The sequence below is a fragment of the Nerophis lumbriciformis genome, linkage group LG15 (genome assembly GCF_033978685.3).
Source record: "Nerophis lumbriciformis linkage group LG15, RoL_Nlum_v2.1, whole genome shotgun sequence".
NCBI classification, from domain to species: domain Eukaryota; kingdom Metazoa; phylum Chordata; class Actinopteri; order Syngnathiformes; family Syngnathidae; genus Nerophis; species Nerophis lumbriciformis.
Window position 1 is genome coordinate 39,154,008 of NC_084562.2, and position 24,247 is coordinate 39,178,254.

The 24,247-nt window shown below is 38.0% G+C and overlaps 2 protein-coding genes across 2 annotated transcripts in view; one reads left to right on the forward strand and one right to left on the reverse strand.

Moving 5' to 3' along the window:
- Positions 1 to 740: 740 nt before the first annotated feature.
- On the reverse strand, positions 741 to 15,290 carry LOC133616252 (transmembrane protein 208). The gene is made up of 6 exons (XM_061975437.2): positions 15,113 to 15,290; positions 9,843 to 9,938; positions 9,664 to 9,723; positions 9,431 to 9,567; positions 1,239 to 1,323; positions 741 to 1,149 (listed from the first exon to the last, which is right to left on the reverse strand). The coding sequence occupies exons 1-6, from the start codon at positions 15,116 to 15,118 to the stop codon at positions 1,012 to 1,014; spliced, it is 522 nt and encodes a 173-aa protein (XP_061831421.1). The 5' UTR covers positions 15,119 to 15,290; the 3' UTR covers positions 741 to 1,011.
- A 7,553-nt stretch (positions 15,291 to 22,843) lies between these two features.
- LOC133616253 (zinc transporter ZIP1-like) overlaps positions 22,844 to 24,247 on the forward strand; it is a 9,163-nt gene continuing 7,759 nt past the window's right edge. Inside the window, exon 1 of the mRNA XM_061975439.2 lies at positions 22,844 to 22,958. Within this exon, the coding sequence (XP_061831423.1) occupies positions 22,844 to 22,958 (115 nt within the window). The remainder of the gene's footprint in view (positions 22,959 to 24,247) is intronic.

The window sequence follows — 24,247 nt, forward strand, 5'->3', positions numbered from 1 at the left end:
ATGCTCTTACTTTTTCGCACACTCTTGGCATTCTCTCGATGAGCTTCAAGAGGTAGTCACCTGAAATGGTTTTCACTTCACAGGTGTGCTTGAAGCTCATCGAGAGAATGCCAAGAGTGTGCAAAGCAGTAATCAGAGCAAAGGGTGGCTATTTTGGAAAAAAATAGAATATAAAACATGTTTTTAGTTATTTCACCTTTTTTTGTCAAGTACATAACTCATGTGTTCATTCATAGGTTTGATGCCTTCAGTGACAATCTACAATAGTCATGAAAATAAAGAAAACACATTGAATGAGGAGAAGGTGTGTCCAAACTTTTGGCCTGTACTGTATATTACGTGACAAGAAAACATTTAGATGAATTAAAGTGTGCTAATCCAAGCAATGTGGAATTGATCACAGATGTTTAATTGGCTGGCCACGTAATTCTTAGTGAAATTAGCCATGTGCCTGAAATCTGCCCTTAACGCTTAGCAGAGGTGCTTCTTTCTCGTGTTTCGAGCAACAAGAGAGGAGCTGGTGCTGGAGTCAAAGGACAAAACATTGTTAGCGACAAAAAGACCGCCTCGATAAATTAATAGACCTCCTTACACAAAAGTGCGTACGCACGTTTAACACATGCGGCCCCAGGTGCTATTTGGTGTGTTAACCCATTGAAATGTGTTTGAGAGGGCAAAACAGGTAGTGTAAAATCTAAATGAATGAATATATGGGAAACACAGAAGAATAGAATAATCTATAATGACAATATGTTTAATTAAAAAAGGATGCAGCATAATATGACTTTTCAATCAGTGTGATCAATATTGGATGGATGTCTTAGTGCAGCACTTAAGTGAAATGGGACACATACCTGAGGTCAAATTTGTCTTAAATCCTAATTTGATAGAATTCTGGAAGAAACAATCATGATTGTGTTAATCCGATAACAAAATGTCTTCTTTGCAATAACGTATTGCCTAGTAACTGGATGGTGTGTATAAAAATACTGCTGCGTCTGCTCTGCACCGTCAGAATCTCTTCATCTGTCGACGCTCTTGTCTTCTCTGCTTCTTCTCGTTCACCTCCTCCGGTGCCGACGGGCTCTCTGCCGAGAACCAGGGGCCCAGGAAGTTCACCCAGAGCAGGTGAAGCGCGCGAAACGGGGCCTGACGTGCAAACACAAGACAAGGTTGTTTTTGTTTTTTTAAAGAGAATACACCAAAACACTGGAGCACATTCTGTAGGGCTCTCTTACCAGCAGCCAGAGATACCAAAAATAAGAAGAGATGGAGCTGAGCACTTGGACGATGGCTGTGAGAAGAATAACATCCTTCAGGTGCCTGACGGACAGAAAATAAATTTGAGTGCGAATTAGGGCTGGGCGATATGGCCTTTTATTAATATCTCAATATTTTTAGGCCATGTCACGATACACAATATATATCTCAATATTTTGCCTTAGCCTTGAATTAACACTTATAATCACAGCAGTATGATGATTCTATGTGTCTACATTAAAACTTTCTTGTTCATACTGCATTAATATATGCTCATTTTAAACTTTCATGCAGAGAGGGAAATCACAACTAAGTCAATTGACCAAAAGTGTATTTATTAAACAGTTATTAAGCAGTGGCACAAACATTCATGTCATTTCCAAAACAGGAAGTGCAAGATTGTCAAAGACATTTTAAAACAAGCTATAAGTGCACTTTTGTGCATGATGTCACTAAGTTGACATATCAAAACAACACTAAATTAAAGTGCACTTTTTGTACAGAACGCCACTACAATATTTTAAAACAAATAAAGTGCACTTTTGTGCATGATGTCACTGTCAAAAAAAAAATAGCTGCATAATAGGAAATGAAATAGTGTATGTCCTTCGCTATGTGGTAGGTTACTGCGGACGTTATATCCTTCTGTTGTTGACTATTTGTTTCATACGGTGTTGATCTGGAAATTGTTGCTTCGGCATTTCGTTGGTGTGGCACCGAACGGAGATGTTGACATGCGGAGTTTCAAGCACTCTTTATTCTCTAGCGGGTGACTTTTCAAATGATGCTACACATTAGCAGTGGTGCTTTTGCCGCATACTTGACATTTTACGGTTGTCTGTTTAACATCTTCCCGCTTGAAGCCAAACCACCGCCAGACATGCTGTTTTTCTTGGGAATTAATTCTTCCTTCATTTGTTACCAGATTCGCACCTTCTCTCTCTCTCTCGTATTACTACCACTCAGCTATTACCACAGCTAACGTTTCCCATGCTGCTACCTGTTGCACGCGCGACAGTATGTAAGAAGGTGCGCTTATTTTATGTCTCTGTGAGAAGGAGAGACAAGAATGAGTGAGAAGAGCCTGTAGTGTAATGCCCGCAGCTAAAAGCAACTGTGTGAGAACATATACTCAAATATCACGATATAGTCATTTTCTATATCACACAGAGGCAAACCCGCGATATATCGATATATCGCCCAGCCCTCGTGCGAATGGTTGGGATTTGCTGTAAATTAAGGACTATAAACCGCTACTTTATTTTCCTACACTTTGAACCCTGCAGCTGATTAAACAATGCGGCTTAAATATGGATTTTTCTTCATTGACGGCCATATTGCAACAAGTAAACAAAAATATTTAAAAAACGCAAGCAAAGACAGTGAAAAGGTGTGTTATTGTTTGTATTATGGTGCCGTCTTTTGAACGAGTTCGCTCACTGCAGGTGCCGCGGTGTCAACGTCTACTGCAGGGGTGTCAAAAGTATTGCCTGTGAAATAGGTTTGCAAAGTACAAAATTGAGCTGGAATTTTGGAATAAAAAAAAAAAAAAGCTGTTCTAAACGTGTCCACTAGATGTTGCCATAGCAATTATTTGTATCCCCTACTGTGAGAGGGTGCATGATTTCAGAGGGGGCGAAGTTATGTGCCCTGTGTCAACACTTTTGGACACTACGTACTTACGCTGATTATTAGTGATAGTATACACAATTCTGATTGTCACGTTAATGCCTTGATCACAATATGTTGTTGGTAATGAAACCTGTGACATTTCTACCCAAATAATATGTACATTTTGTGTAGTACTTATAACTGGGGACGCATTTTCTGGCACACATAAGTATGCTGAAATAATATGTATCCCCTTCTAACTTCATGTGTGATTAATGAAAGTTTTGTTGTAGATGATGCTGATGTGACTGTACAGAATAAACCACAGGATGTTAGTTCATCAGTTCAGGAAGCCTACTTGGATGAGAGGCGAAACGTCTTCTAAGACAAAAAAAAACAGTCAAGTTGGGAATGATTAAATACCCTGAGAATTGAGGAAATTAGAAAATTGGAGAGCCGCCGCCCCATCACCGCCAGCTGCCGTGCAAAGGTGCAGCAAAGCAGCCGGCGCCTCATCTTACCGCGGAGTCTCCAGACTCTCCCGTGCGTCTAACTTATGGTTGATCAAAAGGTTTTCAGAGGCCACATTTTCTGTGAATCTAGTCAATAGTGCTATAAATCCATTCGTACAATATATTACTTAATTTGTTTCCACGTCAAACAAATCATCATTTTTAATGTGTGGCGGCTTCAATTTAGCTGTGGCGCTGCACCACGATGAGATGCATAAAGGGGAAACCCTGATGTTTTTATTTTATTTTAGATAGGACCATGTTACAACAGATAGTAACCAGATATTAACAGTAAACTAGCATGTAGATTAATAATAGTTTAATAAAATAATACAATGAGAAATGACACAATATGTTACCTCATACGTAAGCAGCTACATCAGAAGCCTTTATAACTGGTTTTAAAATAGTTTTAGTGAAGTGAATTGTGAAGTGAATTACATTTATATAGCGCTTTTTCTCAAGTGACTCAAAGCGCTTTACATTGTGAAACCCAATATCTAAGTTACATTTAAACCAGTGTGGGTGGCACTGGGAGCAGGTGGGTAAAGTGTCTTGCCCAAGGACACAACGGCAGTGACTAGGATGGCGGAAGCGGGGATCGAACCTGCAACCCTCAAGTTGCTGGCACGGCCGCTCTACCAACCGAGCTATACCGCCCCAATCATCATTCATTTATCATCGTTTGGGTACCAAATAATGTATCGTCCATCCATCCATCAATTTTCTGCTCAGTGTTAATTTTGTTGACTGAATATTGTCCCTCTGACTAGAATAGTACGATAACGAATCAAAACAACTGCACATTGACTAAAACTAGAGATGTCCGATAATGGCTTTTTTGCCGATATTGTCCAACTCTTAATTACAGATTCCGATATCAACCGATACCGATATATACAGTCGTGGAATTAACACATTATTATGCCTAATTTTGTTGTGATGCCCCGCTGGATGCATTAAACAATGTAACAAGGTTTTCTAAAATAAATCAACTCAAGTTATGGAAAAAAATGCCAACATGGCACTGCCATATTTATTATTGAAGTCACAAAGTGCATTATTTTTTTAACATGCCTCAAAACAGCAGCTTGGAATTTGGGACATGAGGAGGTTGAGGTAGGCGGGGTTGGGGGAGGGCAGGGGTAGGGGGGAGCAGGGAAGAGTTAGTGCTGCAAGAGGTTCTGGGTATTTGTTCTGTTGTGTTTATGTTGTGGTACGGTGCGGATGTTCTCCCGAAATGTGTTTTGTCATTCTTGTTTGGTGTGGATTCACAGTGTGGCGCATATTTGTAACAGTGTTAAAGTTGTTAATACGGCCACCCTCAGTGTGACCTGTATGGCTGTTGACCAAGTATGCATGGCATTCACTTGTGCCTTTAGGGTTTATTGGCGCTGTGTACTTCTCCCTACGTCGTGTACATAGCGGCGTTTTAAAAAGTCATAAATTTGACTTTTTTTTTTAAAACCGATACCGATAATTTCCGATATTACATTTAAAAGCATTTATCGGGCGATAATATCGGCAGTCCGATATTATCGGACATCTCTAACTAAAACAATGAGACAATGAACCATAAGACTATTTTATTCATATATTATTCAACATTTGAAAAAAAAAAACTTAATTTCAGCTGAAATAATACCACACAGTAAGGTTAGTGTGAAATGTACTTACTAATATTTTACTTTTCTTCACCTTTATTTACGTAGGAAAGTCCCGTTCAGATTAAGAATCGCTTTTTCAACAGAGTCCTGCACATTAATACACCTGTGTAGGAGCCACTGGGAGCCAGGTGGAGAAGTGTCTTGCCCAAGACACAAGAGCCGTGATTAGGATGGCAGAAGCTGGAATCGAACCCGGAACCCTCAAGTTGCTGGTTCATCCGCGCTACCATTCAAACCAAGCCGCCCCAATATATTCATGGAGTGCAGGTCTTGTTGTGAAATTAGTTTTTGAGAGGCTCTGCAATAACTTTAATAAACGTGGTTTCAAGACAACTTCAAATATTCTTTATACTTTAAAATTTATTCGAGTAAAATGTTGAGGAATTTAGTCGACTAATACTAAACGAAAATAAATCCATTTAGATGACTAAAATATGACTACAACTAAAATACATTTTCGTCAAGATTATGACTAAAACTAAATTAACCATCCTCTACCGCTTGTCCCTCTCGGGGTCGCGGGGGTTGCTGGAGCCTATCCCAGCTGCAGCTAACAATGATAGATGGAAACTAGTAAGCCTTGTGTCAATGCCATCAATGAGCATTGAGTGTGTGTCACTTCCGATACAATACCGATACTGACCTGATCAAATGTCAGCAGGAATCATAAATACTTGTATTATTTAGTAGTGTGGAATGTTAGAAAATGTTTGATCAAGAGAAATGAATCAAACAGAGAACAATGGTAGGTGTGGAAAATACTAACCTAATAATTATTAAGTGTCTGGAATGAACTTACGCTGTTTTGAAGTTGAAGTGGATTGGTAAAAGTTTTTGGCGACACCTAGTGATCACAAAAATGTATTAAGTTAAGCTCATGACGCAGTAAGTTGAATGATGCGGACACCTTTTTCCTAGATACTTTCTAATACGATTCTGCCTTGGAGACTTTGTATGTGTAGGTAAAATGCAACTATAATTATTTGATACCTGTTTATATCGATACATGCGCTGTTTTATTGTTCTAGCTAGTGTGCTACTGTGTGCTTAGCTTTTGTGTAGCTGCTAGCGCCTAGTAGTCTATTGCATAGCATGTCTATCTTTTGTAAATAACTTCACTAAAATACCAGAAATTGTGTGCTTACATTTAGATTTTAACTGGCTGTGCAGTAAATAAACACGCTACAGGACAGCTTGTAATAAAACTAATATTGGAAAGTTTAGGCCGATATAATTGGATACTTGTATTTTTTAAGCTGGTATTGAAACTGATATATTAAATGTATTCATGTGATATCAATATCAGATATCTAGTGAGTTCAAAGGTCAGAGTGAATTTGTGTTACATTGTGAAAACTTCATATGCACTTTGGCACCTTCACTGCACATTTGTGTACATATTTTAATTCTATTGTTTTCTTTCTCTTTTATATATGTCTCATTTGTTTTTTTTTATATATATATAGTATTCCCTTCTTTCTTTACTGTACTTTGCATTAGTGTGGACAACAAATAAATAATTGCATTGTACAGATGAAACATTTCTATTGTGCGTGTGACAATGAACTCTTTGAAACTCTTTAAAGCTTGAACCTGGTTAACTTACTTTTACACTTTTATTCATTGGTTATTTTTATGGGCTTTTGGTGAAGCACCGCTAATGTGAGGTCGCTAATTAACTATGACAAGACCTTCCTATTGGTGAAAAAAAAATCGCCTTCAACCAATCATTTAAAACAATACAGGCCTCTGTTGCTGGCGTAGAGCGAAGCAAGGTAAGCAAACACTGCCATCTAGTGGTCAAACGATGCATGGCACAATGCCTTTGAAATTCCTCACCAGGCTCAGAGTTCAATGTTGTTGTTGTTGTTATTCATCACGTTTTTAAAGGGTGGTCAAAAATAATATACAATTTGTTGCGTACATAGTAGATTATAGCTGTTGGAGGCCTTGCCTGGGTTTGAAGTTATCTACTACATTTGTCTTTGCGATTTGACAAATGTGTACATAAGCGTCTAAATTTTATAATTTCTTTCTAATTTCTTGGAAGACTTCATCGTTACATGTTTCTACACAAAACAACCATCAAAACTTTTCCTACTCAGATTTTAGGTGTTGAGGTGATTATAGGCCCAAAGAGTTAATACACTATAACAAAATGAAAAAATAAGTGTACGATCTCAAGTGAGGTTGAACTGAAAAAAGGGACGCAAAACCGAGACAAGATAAAGAGTAGTTAAAGGGCCCCTGACAACATTTGCACTTATTTCATAGTTCTGGACCTAAAAAGTATGTCTACAAATAAAATTCCCCCTAAAATAGACCCAGAGCTGATCAAGTGTCAGCATATTTTAGAACGCCCATTTTTAGCTACAAAGTGTTGGTGGGGCTGCTTTAGTCTAATGACGTCACCTACAATTTCAAATTGTGTATGTATGTATTTTGGTAGCATCTTCAGCTCGAATACCGCTTTCACATATATTTTTTAAAGATTATCAAATATGTCAGCAAGATGCATTGTCGCAGGTTGTAGCAATTCAACTAAAGAAGGGGCCAGCCTGCATTTATTTCCATATGATTGGACTCTAGAAAGAGGTTCCGCAGCCTCCGAAGCAGAACCTACAGGTTCTGTAACAGCTTCTTCCCTCAGGCCGTAAGACTCTTGAACGCATCATAATTACATTATCCCCTCAACTACCCCCAAAATGGACTAACTCGCTGGAATAAAAAAAGACAATATAACATACATCCATAAATGTGGACGCATGTGAAAAAGTGCAATATATTTATCTGTACTGTAATCTATTTATTTATTTATATATATTTATTTATTTTATATATATATATATATATATATATTATATATACATTTATTTATTTATGTATGCACCTTATTGCTTTTTTATCCTGCACTACCATGAGCTTATGTAACGAAATTTCGTTCTTATCTGTGCTGTAAAGTTCAAATTTGAATGACAATAAAAAGGAAATCTAAGTCTAAGACTCTCCAGTCAAATTGACTCACGCAAAGTGGGACGGACCAAGCATGAGGAGTGTAATTTGCAGCGAAGAAGAAGGGTTTTGGTTGGAGTTTGCATGAAAAACAATATAAAGATGCAAGCGATCCTTAAAATCAGGAGCACCCTCGAGGAGATAAAAACTGAATCAGAACCTGTAAAAAAAAAAAAGAAGAAAGAGCAGACTCGACGATCTAAAACAAGTAAAAAAAGAGGGTGAGCTGCGAGTATTCTATTGTGCGTCCTCTTATACTGATGTTTTCCTCATCATTCTTGAGTGGTCTTTTTTTGGTCTTTTTTGAAAAGAATATGGAAGAGCAGGGAAGTTCGGAAATGGTGATTATTTCAAATTTCCTCATAATGTTAACCATATCAGATTTGATGTCAGCAAAACATGATGAAAATAATAGTTTTACATGCCTTTAGATACACTATGTGGGGAAATGGGCTCCAGTTCTGTAGTTGACATCACACCAAGGCGGGGTGGCATATTGAGTCTGGCGATGGAAAGGGGGCATTCTAAGTACAGTTAGTTATCTACATCACTCAAAAACTAATTGATATATTATTACTCCCAGATTCATTTTTAGGAGCAAAAAAAGAGATAAAGCGAACGTGGCAGTAAATAATTGTCATGAGAACTCTATGGGTCATTCAAGCCTTGTGCACCCCATGTGTTCCTTTTGTGATATGATTGTTCAGTTTGGAAGTTAGCAGTCGGAATCTATTTTATATAGAAATTTGCATTGTGTTTTTGATTCATACATTGTTAGAATAGTAAATAAAAATTAAGTATACACACTATCTCTTGAAAACTATTTCGGCCCCATTGACCCTCCCATTAAAACTGTTATTTCTTAAGACTGTAGTCCTGATACCATTGTATGCTTTTTCCATGACACCCAAATTAATCTCATTCTTGCGATTGAAAACCAAGAAAATATTGTCTCAATGCTCCCTTTACCCACCAGATGGCACCATAAAACAATGAAGATAATGTTAAGAGCTTTGATGAGCGTAAATGAGTTACACTGCCATTGAACCGCACAAATGCAATTAAATGATATTGGGCCGTTACATATAACATGGCAGATATCTATAAAATACCTGAGTGAAGTCAATAAACTCAACCAAGTCCTGTCTGCTTTATCGCTCATTCTAGCTAAGTAGGCACTGTAAGAATAATATTTTTTGTCTGCTTGTCGACTGTATCCAAATCAATGTTATGAATTATTGACCTATTCAAGGCTGTAATTACCTAACCTCAAATATTGTTATACTGTGCGTGCATACACAACATATTAAAAAGAAGCTTTGATTCATGTCAGCTGCATTCATGATTAATGGAAGTGTCATGACTTACTCTGCCATTCCTTGCTCCATGTTTAAATCTATTCCTCCGTCCAGCAGGCTTCCATCGTCAGCAAACACTGGTTTGGCCATGGCGGACATGGAGCGGTAACTCCCCACATAAACTGCTAGCACTAATGCTAATAAGAGCTGCATGTGGGAAGACAGAACACCTGAGTTATGAAATATTTGTATATTAAGTCATTATGGCTTCAAATCCAAACATTTTTATTAGGTAATACTAACCCATGTCCAAAAAGAAGATGAATTGTAGAAGATCAAAAGGTTTACAACGGCATATATGGCCTGGGAAGAGTTAAACATCCATTGTTAACAGTTTGTAAGTTAAAGTCTTCCGCTAAGCATTTTTCTTGACATTTATATATTTCATTTAAATGACAAGTGGATGAAAGGTGCATTCTTACATTAGCACCGAGGATAACTCTTGTGTAGAACTTTAGGGTCGCCTCGTTCTCCTCGAAAATCTGCTTCTTTCCTTTGGTGCCAACTTTACCTTTGGGCTGCAAGGAGAGGACAAAAAACTTGGAGTGAGATTTGTAATTTGAAATATGTTGACTAAATAATATGTCTATGTGTAGTGGGATATTTTTAGAGAAGTCAGTGTACATATAGATTCCCTCACTGCCCCCTGAATATCATAAAACAGCAATGTGTTAACAGCCTGTCTACTAGGACTGGACGATTACGGCAACATTAATAATCACGATTATTTTTGATTGATACTGTAATCACGATTAATTACACGATTATTCATTAATTTGAAAATATGAGTATTTTTTGTACCACCAAAACTTAACTTTAAATATAGTTTGAATACATTCTGGACATAGATTAGTAACTAATAAACCCATCCATCCATCCATTTTCTACCGCGTATTCCCTTCGGGGTTGCGGGGGGCCACTACAAGTAAAATAAGAATAATAGCTATAAAAATACATTTAGATAACAATAGTAATATAGAAATACCATAACATTTAGTTTTTCCGTTGTAATTGTTTTAAATTTTTATTTTTTTTACCTTTTACACTTATTTTACCACCATAGAGTGTGCTTTTTGTGTAAAATAAAATATCATAAAATGTTGATTAAATGCAAAAAGATTCACATTTATTGGGGCAATACATCTTAGGGAAAATTTGGCCCAGTATTTTAGATCAATGCATAATCATTTTATAAATGTATCAATAAGTAACTTAAGTACATTATGCTTGTGCAAGGTACTTTTTTGAAACCTTTATTTTGTTAGCGCAGTCAGACCGCAAATCTTTTCATTCTTGTTTTTGTTTAAAAACTCAGGAATTACATCTCTGGACACATCCAATCAATTTTCTACTGCCTGTCCCTCTCGAAGTCGCAGGGGGCTGACTACCGGTAAATTAAATCAGAGCCAATGAGGGACAAGCGGTAGCAACGTGGACCCCGACTTAAACAAGTTGAAAAACTTATTCGGGTGTTACCATTTAGTGGTCAATTGTACGGAATATGTACTGTACTGTGCAATCTACTAATAAAAGTTTCAATCAATCAATCAATCAATGGATGGATGGACTTTATATTACTTTTGGGGATACTACAAATTTGCGAATCGATCCAATACCAAGTAGTTACAGGAGCAGTATCTGTCACACCAATACTGATACTTAAGATCACACTAAGATCCAAATATTACGCACTAAACTAATCTATAAAATAGTGTGAACTATTAGTGGGCGTGTTGCATGTGAGTTACTAAGACTGCGTGTGCAATTGTAAAGTGGTGCAGACCGCCTTATTTAAATGAGGATTCTGTGTGTAATATATGGGGCATCACCATGGAGATAGTCTCATTTACTGCACATTCATGTTGTCATGCTCTGCCTACCTGAGGCGTTTTGCTATGTTTTCAAACATGCAGGAGACATGTAGCACTTTTTATGGGAATTTTCAGAAGAAATCGTGCAGTGCATCTTGACACCATTTTTAAACTTTGTATTTTTTACCGCTGAAGGTGCATTTGAGAGAAGCTGCACTTACTCCGGTCAAAATGCAAAAATGCATACTTCAAGAAGGTTTTTTTTTTTTCAAATAAGAAAGATTTTAATTATATATATTTTATTTGGAAAAAAACGAACGTTATTAAAAATGAATGGTAGAGCAGCTGTGCCAGCAACTTGAGGGTTCCAGGTTCGATTCCAGCTTCTGCCATCCTAATCACAGCTGTTGTGTCTTGGGCAAGACACTAACACATTTAACACTAACCTTACTGTGTGGTATTATTTCAGCTGAAATTAAGTTTTTTTTTTCAAATGTTGAATAATATATGAATAAAATGGTCTCACTGTTCATTTTCTACCGCTTGTCCCCCTCGGAGTCGCAAGGGGCTGACTAAATTAAATCAGGGCCAATAAGGGACAAGGATGGATGGAAGGGTGGATAGTAGGAAATCATGTATTCATATTTTTACAGTGCCCTCTTGTTTCGGATTATAATTGCGATAAAAAAATGTATCATTCAATGATCTTGACAATTTTAAGTATCCGTATTGGTGTGACAGATACTGCTCCTATAACTACTTGGTATTGAATCGATACCCAAATTTGTAGTATTATATAGTAATATAAAGTATCCAAACAATAAAAGACGATAGAAACATCAACAGAAAGTAACCAGATATTGACAGCAATCTATCAAGTACCGTATCTTCCGGACCATAGGTCGCACCGGATTATAAAGCGCACTGCTGATGAGCTGGTCTAGTCAGGTCTATTTTCATACAAAAGGCGCACCGGATTATAGACCGCATTAAAGGGGTCATATTATGATTTTTTTTTCTATTTTTAAAACACTTCCTTGAGGTCTACATAACATGTAATGGTGGTTCTTTGGTCAAAATGTTGCATAGATGATGTTTTACAGATCATCTTCAAGCCGCTTTCTGACAGTCTCTTCAGGATGCGCCGTTTTGTGGGCGGTCTCATTTATGTGGCTCACCTTCGGCAGCGTCTTTTCTCCGTCATCTTTATTGTAGCGGTGTAGCGTGCAATGACGGGAGTGGAAGAAGTGTCAAAAGATGGAGCTAACTGTTTTAATGACATTCAGACTTTACTTCAATCAATAACGGAGCAGCATCTCCTCGTCCGTGGCTCACTAGTGCAATAACGCCAAAAATGTGTCCCGTCAAAAACCGTCCGACCGGAACTCTCTAATAACTAAAGTTCCTTGGGTTATATTAATAATGTAAACTCACTACACCGGTTTGTTTTAGCGCTTTCATGGCGACTTTACTGACATAAGTAAGAAATGTACATTACTTTATATTAGAAATGGCAACAGCGGAGGATGATTGTCCCATAACAAGAAGATAGCGAAAAAGAAGAAGCTTATCGACTACGGCGTCACCACGGACTACAAAGGTGGATGCGCGCAAATTTTCAGGACATATGCAGATCCCAAATACACATCAGCAGGTACCAGAAGGTAAGAAAAGTTGCTTTTGCATAATATTGCGAAACAAAACGCCAGATAATGTCTTACCTTATACACACACCATAATAATACTTGTATGTTGAAGCACAGTACAATCTATCAAGCGGTGTGGCTTCATATCTTACCAAAGTCGTATTAAAACATTTTGATAGATTCATGAGCGCCGTGTGTAATGTTCTATATTTTCAATGGAACATATACAATTTGGGTGTTGTTTACTTGAGTCATATTGCAGTCTACACGTATCTCTTATGTGTGACTGCATCATATTGCAGTCTACACGTACCTCTTATGTGTGACTGCCATCTACTGGTCACACTTATTACACCATGTACCAAAAAAAATAGCTTCGAAGTCGGTAAGCACAACCAAAATTATTCCGTACATTAGGCGCACCAAGTTCTAAGGCGCACTGTCGTAATTTGAGAAAATGAAAGGATTTTAAGTGCGCCTTATGGTCAGAAAAATACGGTAGATTAATAATAATTTGGACAATATAATAGAACCGGAAATTAAACAATAAGTTACCGCATTTGCCAGGAGCCAAATTAGAAGCCTTTGTTAACGGTTTTTTTTTAATAATTACATTATCATTTACATGCCAAATAATATATTGTGCCATCTATTGTAACACAGATTTTAGACCATATTGGCCATCCCTGATGACAGAGTGAACAATTATGCTTACAAAACGTGCTGTTATTCAACATTACGTCTTGTGAAAGTATCTTCCTGCTGGCAAATGTTGAGTGAATTCATGGAGAAGAAGAACAAGAAGAAAACGCTATCTGCTGGATTTGCATTGTGCTTTTATAGAATTCGATCATGCCGAATGCTTATGGTATAGATGTTTGCTATAAGTCTATATTAAAGGTATATACTTCAATTACGCTTTATTACTCGTCCTGTTCGTGAAAACAGTCTAATGTCATGTTAATAAACCTTGCTCACTAAAACAATTCTAAATTGTTTTAGTGTCTATGTGTCTATGTGGGCTATGTGGGCTTTGTACCGAGGATGTCGTTGTGGCTTGTGCAGCCCTTTGAGACACTTGTGATTTAGGGCTATATAAATAAAGATTGATTGATTGATTGATAAATTGGAGCAGTATATTCTTATTATGTGGCTAAGTTTACCAAAAAGAAAGAATAATATGTCTTACATTATGCACACACCATAATAATACTTGTATGTTGAAGCACAGTACAATCCATCAAGCAGTGCAGCTTCATAGATTACCAAAGTCGTACTAAAACATTTTGATAGATTTTTGAGCGCCGTGTGTAATGTTCTATATTTTCAATGGAACATATACAATTTTGGTGCTGTTTACTTGAGTCATATTGCAGTTTACACGTATCTCTTATGTGTGACTGCATCATATTGCAGTCTCCACATATCACTTATGTGTGACTGCCATCTACTGGTCACACTTATTACACCATGTACCAAATAAAATAGCTTCGAAGTCGGTAAGCACAACCAAAATTCTTCCGTACATAAGGCGCACCGAGTTATAAGGCGCACTGTCGAAATTTGAGAAAATTAAAGGCTTTTAAGTGCGCTTTATAGTCCGAAAAATACGGTAGATTGATAATAATTAGGACAATATAATAGAACCGGAAATTAAACAATAAGTTACCGCATTCGCCAGAAGCCAAATTAGAAGCCTTTGTTAACTGTTTTTTAAATAATTACATTATCATTAACATGCCAAATAATATATTGTGCTATCTATTGTAACACAGATTTTAGACCGTATTGGCCATCCCTGATGACAGAGTGTTACCACGTCTTGTGAAAGTATCTTCCTGCTGGCAAATGTTGAGTGAATTCATGGAGGAGAAGAAGAAGAAAAGGCCATCTGCTGGATTTGCATTGTGCTTTTATAGAATTCGATCATGCCGAATACTTATGGTATGGACGTTTGCTACAAGTCTATATTAAAAGGTATATACTTCCATTACGCTTTATTACTCGTCCTGTGCGTGAAAACAGTCTATTACTGTCATGTTAATAAACCTTGCTCACTAAAACAATTCTACATTGGAGCAGTATATTCTTATTATGTGGCTAAGTTTACCAAAAGGAAAGGTATTAAAAAAGAAAGAAAGAAGAGTAATACTCAAATATTAGCTGATTGACAGGTCTAAATGAGGAAAGTCTGCAGTGACGCGTCAAAGTGCAAACATGTGTGTGATATCTCACCGCCATTGGCAGTCAGAGGTCGCTTCCAAAGTGTCTTCTGTGACACTTATAAGACACCTCCGCTTCCTTTGTCTTGTTGTAGCCAAAAAAAAAATCACAGAAAAGACGCTGCAATATCACTTCTTGTAACACATCAGCATTGAGTGAAGTCTTTGGACAAACATATCCGGCGCATGAAATATACGTCATCACTGTCATGGCCGCATGAAATATACGTCGCGTGATTATGGTCATAGCGCGCTCTGCTGGACATTTTTTTTTAAAATCACTATTGTAATAAAACACCACTGCACGTTTACTATCAGCTTGCATTACTTACATGTTTAACGTAAGTAAGAAATGTGAATGATCCACTTGACACTCCTGTGGGGAAACTGTGTTTTGATCAGAAAAATAACAGAAAAATCCGCAGCTTATTCCAAAATGATTGTGTGTCTGTCTCCTATGTAAGTGCGCTCTGGAATAATGTCGTGAATGACATCTGCTGGGTCAAAACGTGGTCTCTTCCCAACAGGTATTTACTTACCAACAAAGTCAAAGAGATATATTTTCAAACAATCAATCAATCAATCAATCAATCAATCAATCAATCAATCAATCAATCAATGTTTATTTATATAGCCCTAAATCACGAGTGTCTCAAAGGGCTGCACAAGCCACAACGACATCCTCGACTCAGATCCCACATGAGGGCAAGAAAAAACTCAACCCAATGGGATGACAATGAGAAAACTTAGAGGGGACCGCAGATGTGGGGACCCCCCTCACCCCTGGGCGACGGTGCAATGGACGTCGAGTGGATCCAGCATAATATTGTGAGAGTCCAGTCCATAGTGGATCTAACATAATAGTGAGAGTCCAGTCCATAGTGGATCTAACATAATAGTGAGAGTCCAGTCCATAGTGGATCTAACATAATAGTGAGAGTCCAGTCCATAGTGGATCTAACATAATAGTGAGAGTCCAGTCCATAGTGGATCTAACATAATAGTGAGAGTCTAGTCCATAGTGGATCTAACATAATAGTGAGAGTCCAGTCCATAGTGGATCTAACATAATAGTGAGAGTCCAGTCCATAGTGGATCTAACATAATAGTGAGAGTACAGTCCATAGTGGATGTAACATAATAGTGAGAGTCCAGTCTATAGTGGATGTAACATAATAGTGAGAGTCCAGTCCATAGTGGATGTAACATAATAGTGAGAGTCCAGTCTATAGTGGATGTAACATAATAGTGAGAGTCCAGTCCATAGTGGATCTAACATAATAGTGAGAGTCCAGTCCATAGTGGATCCAACATAATAGTGAGAGTCCAGTCCATAGTGGATCTAACATAATAGTGAGAGTCCAGTCCATAGTGGCTCTAACATAATAGTGAGAGTCCAGTCCATAGTGGATCTAACATAATAGTGAGAGTCCAGTCCATAGTGGATCTAACATAATAGTGAGAGTCCAGTCCATAGTGGAGCTAACATAATAGTGAGAGTCTAGTCCATAGTGGATCTAACATAATAGTGAGAGTCCAGTCCATAGTGGATCTAACATAATAGTGAGAGTACAGTCCATAGTGGATGTAACATAATAGTGAGAGTCCAGTCTATAGTGGATGTAACATAATAGTGAGAGTCCAGTCCATAGTGGATCTAACATAATAGTGAGAGTCCAGTCCATAGTGGATGTAACATAATAGTGAGAGTCCAGTCTATAGTGGATGTAACATAATAGTGAGAGTCCAGTCCATAGTGGATCTAACATAATAGTGAGAGTCCAGTCCATAGTGGATCCAACATAATAGTGAGAGTCCAGTCCATAGTGGATCTAACATAATAGTGAGAGTCCAGTCCATAGTGGCTCTAACATAATAGTGAGAGTCCAGTCCATAGTGGATCTAACATAATAGTGAGAGTCCAGTCCATAGTGGATCTAACATAATAGTGAGAGTCCAGTCCATAGTGGAGCTAACATAATAGTGAGAGTCTAGTCCATAGTGGATCTAACATAATAGTGAGAGTCCAGTCCATAGTGGATCTAACATAATAGTGAGAGTACAGTCCATAGTGGATGTAACATAATAGTGAGAGTCCAGTCTATAGTGGATGTAACATAATAGTGAGAGTCCAGTCCATAGTGGATCTAACATAATAGTGAGAGTCCAGTCTATAGTGGATCTAACATAATAGTGAGAGTCCAGTCCATAGTGGAGCTAACATAATAGTGAGAGTCCAGTCCATAGTGGAGCTAACATAATAGTGAGAGTCCAGTCCATAGTGGATCTAACATAATAGTGAGAGTCCAGTCCGTAGTGGATCCAACATAATAGTGAGAGTCCAGTCCATAGTGGATGTAACATAATAGTGAGAGTCCAGTCCATAGTGGAGCTAACATAATAGTGGGAGTCCAGTCCATAGTGGATCTAACATAATAGTGAGAGTCCAGTCCATAGTGGATCTAACATAATAGTGAGAGTCCAGTCCATAGTGGATCTAACATAATAGTGAGAGTCCAGTCCATAGTGGAGCTTACATAATAGTGAGAGTCTAGTCCATAGTGGATCTAACATAATAGTGACAGTCCAGTCCATAGTGGATCTAACATAATAGTGAGAGTCCAGTCCATAGTGGAGCTAACATAATAGTGAGAGTCTAGTCCATAGTGGATCCAACATAATAGTGAGAGTCCAGTCCATAGTGGAGCTAACATAATAGTGAGAGTCTAGTCCATAGTGGATCCAACATAATAGTGAGAGTACAGTCCATAGTGGATCTAACATAATAGTGAGAGTCCAGTCCATCTTCTCTCTGGCACTCATCGAGGGTGGACGCTCCCCTTTCCTCTCCCTTATCTCTCCTGCTTGCTTCTTTGTCTTGTCTTAACTTTTTTGTTGCCTCTTTTTGCACTGCTCTCCAAATCAACATTGGAACTATTTAACTGGCCTCAATGAAATTGACAAGATCTTGGGTTTAGGGGAACCTGCTTGTCGTGACGCAGCGGTTGTTGCTGGACACACGACGGACTCTTGGGAGAAGAAGGCGTGCCTGGCGACCCTTTTCTGTCGAAGACGTGAAGATATCTACCTATTCGGAATTATGACAACAGGACATCTGCTGATTGGAGTAAGCGTTGCTCTGTTTTGTCGACAAATTGGAAGTTGCTGGCAGTCTTCAAAGTACCCCAAAGCTGCCACAAATGATTGGAGGATGCGGGAAGAACTGTGGACACTCTTGTGATTTTGGATCACATCGGACTGCCCCGCAGGTTTGAGGACCAGTCATAGACAATTTAGAGTGAAAAGCACATTTTATTTTCACTCGTATACAAAACATTCTAACTTGGATTGTTTCCCTGGCTTCGAGTCTCTCCCGAAGGACAGTGCGGCGAAGACACAACAAACTCCCTTCTTGTCTCTCATGGACACACACCTGTTGTTGTTGACTTTGGACTAGCGACTGCACGGCATCAAGGCCGCGGAACAGAGACACACTGCAGGCTTACACACAAACATGCATCCACAAATAATTAATGAATAGTATATATATATATATATATATATATATATATATATATATATATATATATATATATATATATATATATATATATATATATATATATGTTCAGTGAGCAAGTTGTGTTATGTGTGAGGGTGACCATGTACAGTATGTTGACCTTTACGTTTGTTGCATTTTTGACTAGGGAAGGTTGTTTGTATTGTGTCATGTGCGTCAGTGGTCCCCAACCTTTTTGTAACTGCGGACCGGTCAACGCTTGAAAATTTGTCCCAAATTTGTCATGAAGAAATACAATCATGTGTGCTTACGGACTGTATCCCTGCAGACTGTATTGATATATATTGATATATAATGTAGGAACCAGAAATATTAATAACAGAAAGAAACAACCCTTTTGTGTGAATGAGTGTGAATGAGTGTAAATGGGGGAGGGAGGTTTTTTGAGTTGGTGCACTAATTGTAAGTGTATCTTGTGTTTTTTATGTTGATTTAAAAAAAAAATAATAATAATAATAATTATTATTATTATTTATTTTTTTCTTGTGCGGCTCGGTACCAATCGATCCACGGACCGGTACCGGGCCACGGCCCGGTGGTTGGGGACCACTGATATACGTAAATGCTGCTCTATTGCGACGAAACAATTTCAAGGGCCTCTGCTCTGATTTACTCACATTCTCCACAAGATGGCAGCAAATATGTAGCATTCAGAAACAAACGGGTAATTAAGTGGGTGCTATGCATTGTTTAACTAATGACATCTGGCAGGTCATAGTTTAGACATCCCTGCTCGAGATTAACTTCAGATCTATTCGTTAATTATACGTTTTTTATTATGTTTTGATTGTTTTGATTGTTTGTTTCTGTTATGCCCTTTTTTGTCAAATAACTTGTGTTTTTTATATGGCAAACGCACAAAACATGCAGCATTTTGCCAAGAAACATTCAAAAGTGCAATTTTTTATGTAAAGTAATCGGAGCCTTGAATAGGTCAATAATACACGACGACGTTGATTTCGATTCATTATTATTTCATGACTAACGACAGCTTTTACATACAAAAACAGCCTGCATGGCAGCTTTGGGGAATTAGTTAAAGTTGCAACTTTTTCTCGTTACATTTCACCTGTTTGTTAGTATTTTTTTGTTATTATTATCGACCCCGATTGATTGATTGATTGAAACTTTTTAGATTGCACAGTACAGTACATATTCTGTACAATTGACCACTAAATTAGGCTGACCATATTCTGAAATCCCAATAAGAGGACACATATATGTGTGCCAAGGCGGGCAGCACGCCTAGGCCAGGACTAGGCTAAAATTTGCCAATGATACTCGAACTTGCTTTATAAATAATATATTTATCTAAATAAAGCATTTTTTCTCCTCTGTTGACAACACTGTTGGCGCTAAGAATTTTCACAATGGGGTCCCTCAAATCATAAAAATGGGGTCCCACAGTACATTTTTGGGGTCCCACTTTTTTGTAAGCGTTTTGAAAAAAAATTATAAACGTATGCATTATCCTGTTATATCTCACATTCTATATTGTGTTTTGGAAAAAGGTTGTCGTAAATGTTACTTTATTCATTAAAAAAAGAAAAAGAAAAAGAAAACAAATGTGTATACATATGTAAATGTATTCAGTTATAAACATTCATTCACTTTCTTCTTTCCTTCATGGATCTAAACTTTACCGCTGCTGGTAGTTTTTTCTATGGTTTTATTTAATAAGTTGTATGTGTATTTATTTCAGTATAAAAGTGTAAAAAGTGTTTTGCTTCGGTCATGAAATGATGATAATGGTGTGCCAGGGCATACATACATTTTATATTTAACGCTTAAATCTCTGGAGTCTACATCAACTTCAGATCTATCCCTCATTTCAAAATATTTTAGTTTTTTTGTTTGTTTGTTTTCCGCCCTTTTTTGTCAAACAAAACTATGTTTTTAATGGCAAACACACAAAATATGCAAAATCTTCCACCAAAAATATTTTTCTAAGTGGAATATTTGATGTGAAGTAATCAGAACCTTGGATAGGTCAATAATTCATAATAACATTGATTTTGATTCAATATTATGTTTTTAGAAATGACAGTTTGAAAGAAAAAAAACAGCTTTGTTTTATGAGTCAACGTTGCAACTTTTTCTAAATTACATTTCACCTTTAAGCTTTTTTATTTCACTTTTGTTATGTTTTTGTTTATTTTAATAGTACTTTTAGAATGTGCTGTGGGCCTTTAAAGGCCTACTGAAATGCGATTTTCTTATTTAAACGGGGATAGCAGGTCCATTCTATGTGTCATACACATACTTGATCATTTCGCGATATTGCCATATTTTTGCTGAAAGGATTTAGTAGAGAACATCGACGATAAAGTTCGCAACTTTTGGTCGCTGATAAAAAAAACCTTGCCTGTACTGGAAGTAGCAGACGAGTAGCGTGACGTCACAGGTTCTGGAGTTCCTCACATCTGCACATTGTTTACAATAATGGCCACCAGCAGCGAGAGCGATTCGGACCGAGAAAGCGAAGATTTCCCCATTAATTTGAGCGAGGATGAAAGATTCGTGGATGAGGAAAGTGAGAGTGAAGGACTAGAGGGCAGTGGGAGCGATTCAGATAGGGAAGATGCTGTGAGAGGCGGGTGGGACCTGATATTCAGCTGGGAATGACTAAAACAGCAAATAAACACAAGACATATATATACTCTATTAGCCACAACACAACCAGGCTTACATTTAATATGCCACAAATTAATCCCTCCCGTCCATATAACCCGCCAATACAACTCAAACACCTGCACAACACACTCAATCCCACAGCCCAAAGTACCGTTTGTAATGATAGTGTTTGAATAACATAACACCGTTCACCTCCCCAAAGTTCACACAGCACATATATTTCCCCAAAGTCCCCAAAGTGACGTACGTGACATGCACATAGCGGCACGCACGTACGGGCAAGCGATCAAATGTTTGGAAGCCGCAACAGCATGTGTACTCACGGTACCGTGTCTGCGCATCCAACTCAAAGTCCTCCTGGTAAGAGTCTCTGTTGTCCCAGTTCTCCACAGGCCAATGGTAAAGCTTGACTGTCATCTTCCGGGAATGTAAACAACGAAACACCGGCCGTGTTTGTGTTGCTGCAGTCGGCCGCAATACACCGCTTCCCACCTACAGCTTTCTTCTTTGCTGTCTCCATTGTTCATTGAACAAATTGCAAAAGATTCACCAACACAGATGTCCAGAATACTGTGGAATTTTGCGATGAAAACAGACGACTTAATAGCTGGCCACCATGCTGTCCCAAAATGTCCTCTACAATCCGTGACGTCACGCGCTGACGTCATCATACCGAGACGTTTTCAGCAGGATTTTTCGCGCAAAATTTAAAATTGCACTTTAGTAAACTAATCCGGCCGTATTGGCATGTGTTGCAATGTTAAGATTTCATCATTGATATATCAACTATCAGACTGCGTGGTCGGTAGTAGTGGGTTTCAGTAGGCCTTTAAAACATTAGCTGTGGGCCGCAAATGGCCTCCGGGGCACACTTTTGACACCCCTGCTATAGAAAATAAAAAATGTAATCTGATAAATCTATCTATTTACCATGAATTAATTAACGTGTTACCATTTAGTCTAAATGGTAACACCCGAATATGTTTTTCTACTTGTTTAAGTCGGGGTCCACGTAAATCAATTCATGGGACAAGCGGTAGAAATGGATGGATGGATTTTAGAATGTGCCCCCGGGGGTTAAAAGTCATTTGTCCTAACTTCGACAATCATCCCTATATGTGACACGAACTACATCATGTAATGCTGCTATAAGCGTGCTACACAGATAACTATAAAGCTATGAATACTACGATTATTGACAGCCCTGTAAATACATGTCCATCCATCCATTTCCTACCGCTTGTACCGTTCGGGGTCGCGTTTTCTTCATAAATACGTCGCTGTCACATTTACTTGTACTGGTTGACAAGGCGGATTTGACTGCCGTAAGATGGCGGCCGCAATGACGTTCCAGAGCTGTGGGCGGAAACAACTGGCTGGTTTCCTCTTTTTCTCTTCCCGGCTACCGTAGCAACAACAAATGGTGTTGCCTGCCGGGCATCTTCATGCTGCCTTACATTCACAACGGACTTAAAAACCGGACAAGTAGGCAGCGAACCTCCCCCTTGACACTCCAGTACTGTTGCCGTTATGGAATACCTACTTCAAGTCAAAGTCGGCGCTTTATTTGGTCTTTTGCTCCTAACTCTCTTCTTCGGATTCATCCCCGCTCGAGTGAAGTGGTTCAGGCGCACAGACGGCACAGGTTGGTGGATTTGTGTGGTTCATTAAAAGTCATTGCGTCTTTAAATTATGACTACAAGTACGCCGATTAAAAGATGATATACATCTAAATTTGCAGTTTTAATTTAGTTGTCGTCCTTGTTAGGTAGGCGCAGGTAAACAAGTGCAACGTTGTGATGCTCGGACTGTGAATGGAGTCTGGTTAGCGGAATAACTCTGCTGGTGAGTCACGTGGTAAACAAACTAGTGACTGCCACTGATTTTATCACCTAGCAACAATTAACTTGTGTTGACAGTGATGACATTACACATTTCTCCTGAATTGATCAAACAGACTCCCTGCCAGTGACTTATACAAAAGTGATTAGATTGGGTTGGTTTTTTTTTCAGTTCCTTTTGTTGTGGTTTTTTTTTAAGTTTGGTCATGCTCAACAAATGAAAAATGATCTTAATTTTTTTCTTGGAAATGTTCAAGTACAGCAGTAAAAATAAGACAAAGCAATGTTGCCCGTAAGAAATATTGTAAAATCCAATTAATATGTTCCAGACACCCAAAATATTAACACAGACATTTTGAAAAGAGGATTTGTAGTTTTTCATGCAAGGACAAATGCCAAATAAATAATAAATGACGTGACATCCATTTGACCTTCAAGAAACAGAGGAATGAGGGGAGTATGGCATCAACGATTAATCGATTATTCGATTAGAAAAAAGCTTCAATTTATATGTTGTTGCCTTTTATTAGTTATTTACTTGATATCGGCTTTATACTCAAATCTTTGGTTTCGCCCACCCCTGGTAGAAATACAAATACAGAAATACATGTTATAGACAGTGTAATGTACAAGTTGACCATGCATGTGCTTGGGTCACATGACAAGCATAAAGGTTCATGTGTTTGAAACATAATGCAACATAAGACTGGAAGCATTGTTAGCTGGGTCCTGTCAGAAGTGGAAGTGAAAGTATCAGTTATCTTTCAGAATGAGGTCATATTGTGGATGTGAGGCATTTTTTTAACTGCTAAAAATTAAGATCATGGAAATAATATACTTTAATAACCTAAGACAGAGTCGCGATCAAAAGTACACTTGTAAAGAACATAATGTCATGGCTGTCTTGAGTTTCCAATACTTTCTACAACTCTTTTTATTTTTGTGATAGAGTGATTGGAGCACATACTTGTTGGTCACAAAAAACATTCATTAAGTTTGGTTCTTTGATGAATTTATTATGGGTCTACTGAAAATGTGACCAAATCTCCTGGGTCAAAAGTATACATACAGCAATGTTAATATTTGCTTACAT

Bases quoted from the DNA above. Each gene is read 5' to 3' on its own strand.
- LOC133616252 (XM_061975437.2), bottom strand. The intron at 1,324-9,430 runs GTAAGTCATGAC...TCTGTCCGTCAG, and splicing joins ATGGAGCAAGGAATGGCAGA to GCACCTGAAGGATGTTATTC. The intron at 1,150-1,238 runs GTAAGAGAGCCC...TTTGCACGTCAG, and splicing joins TTTGGTATCTCTGGCTGCTG to GCCCCGTTTCGCGCGCTTCA.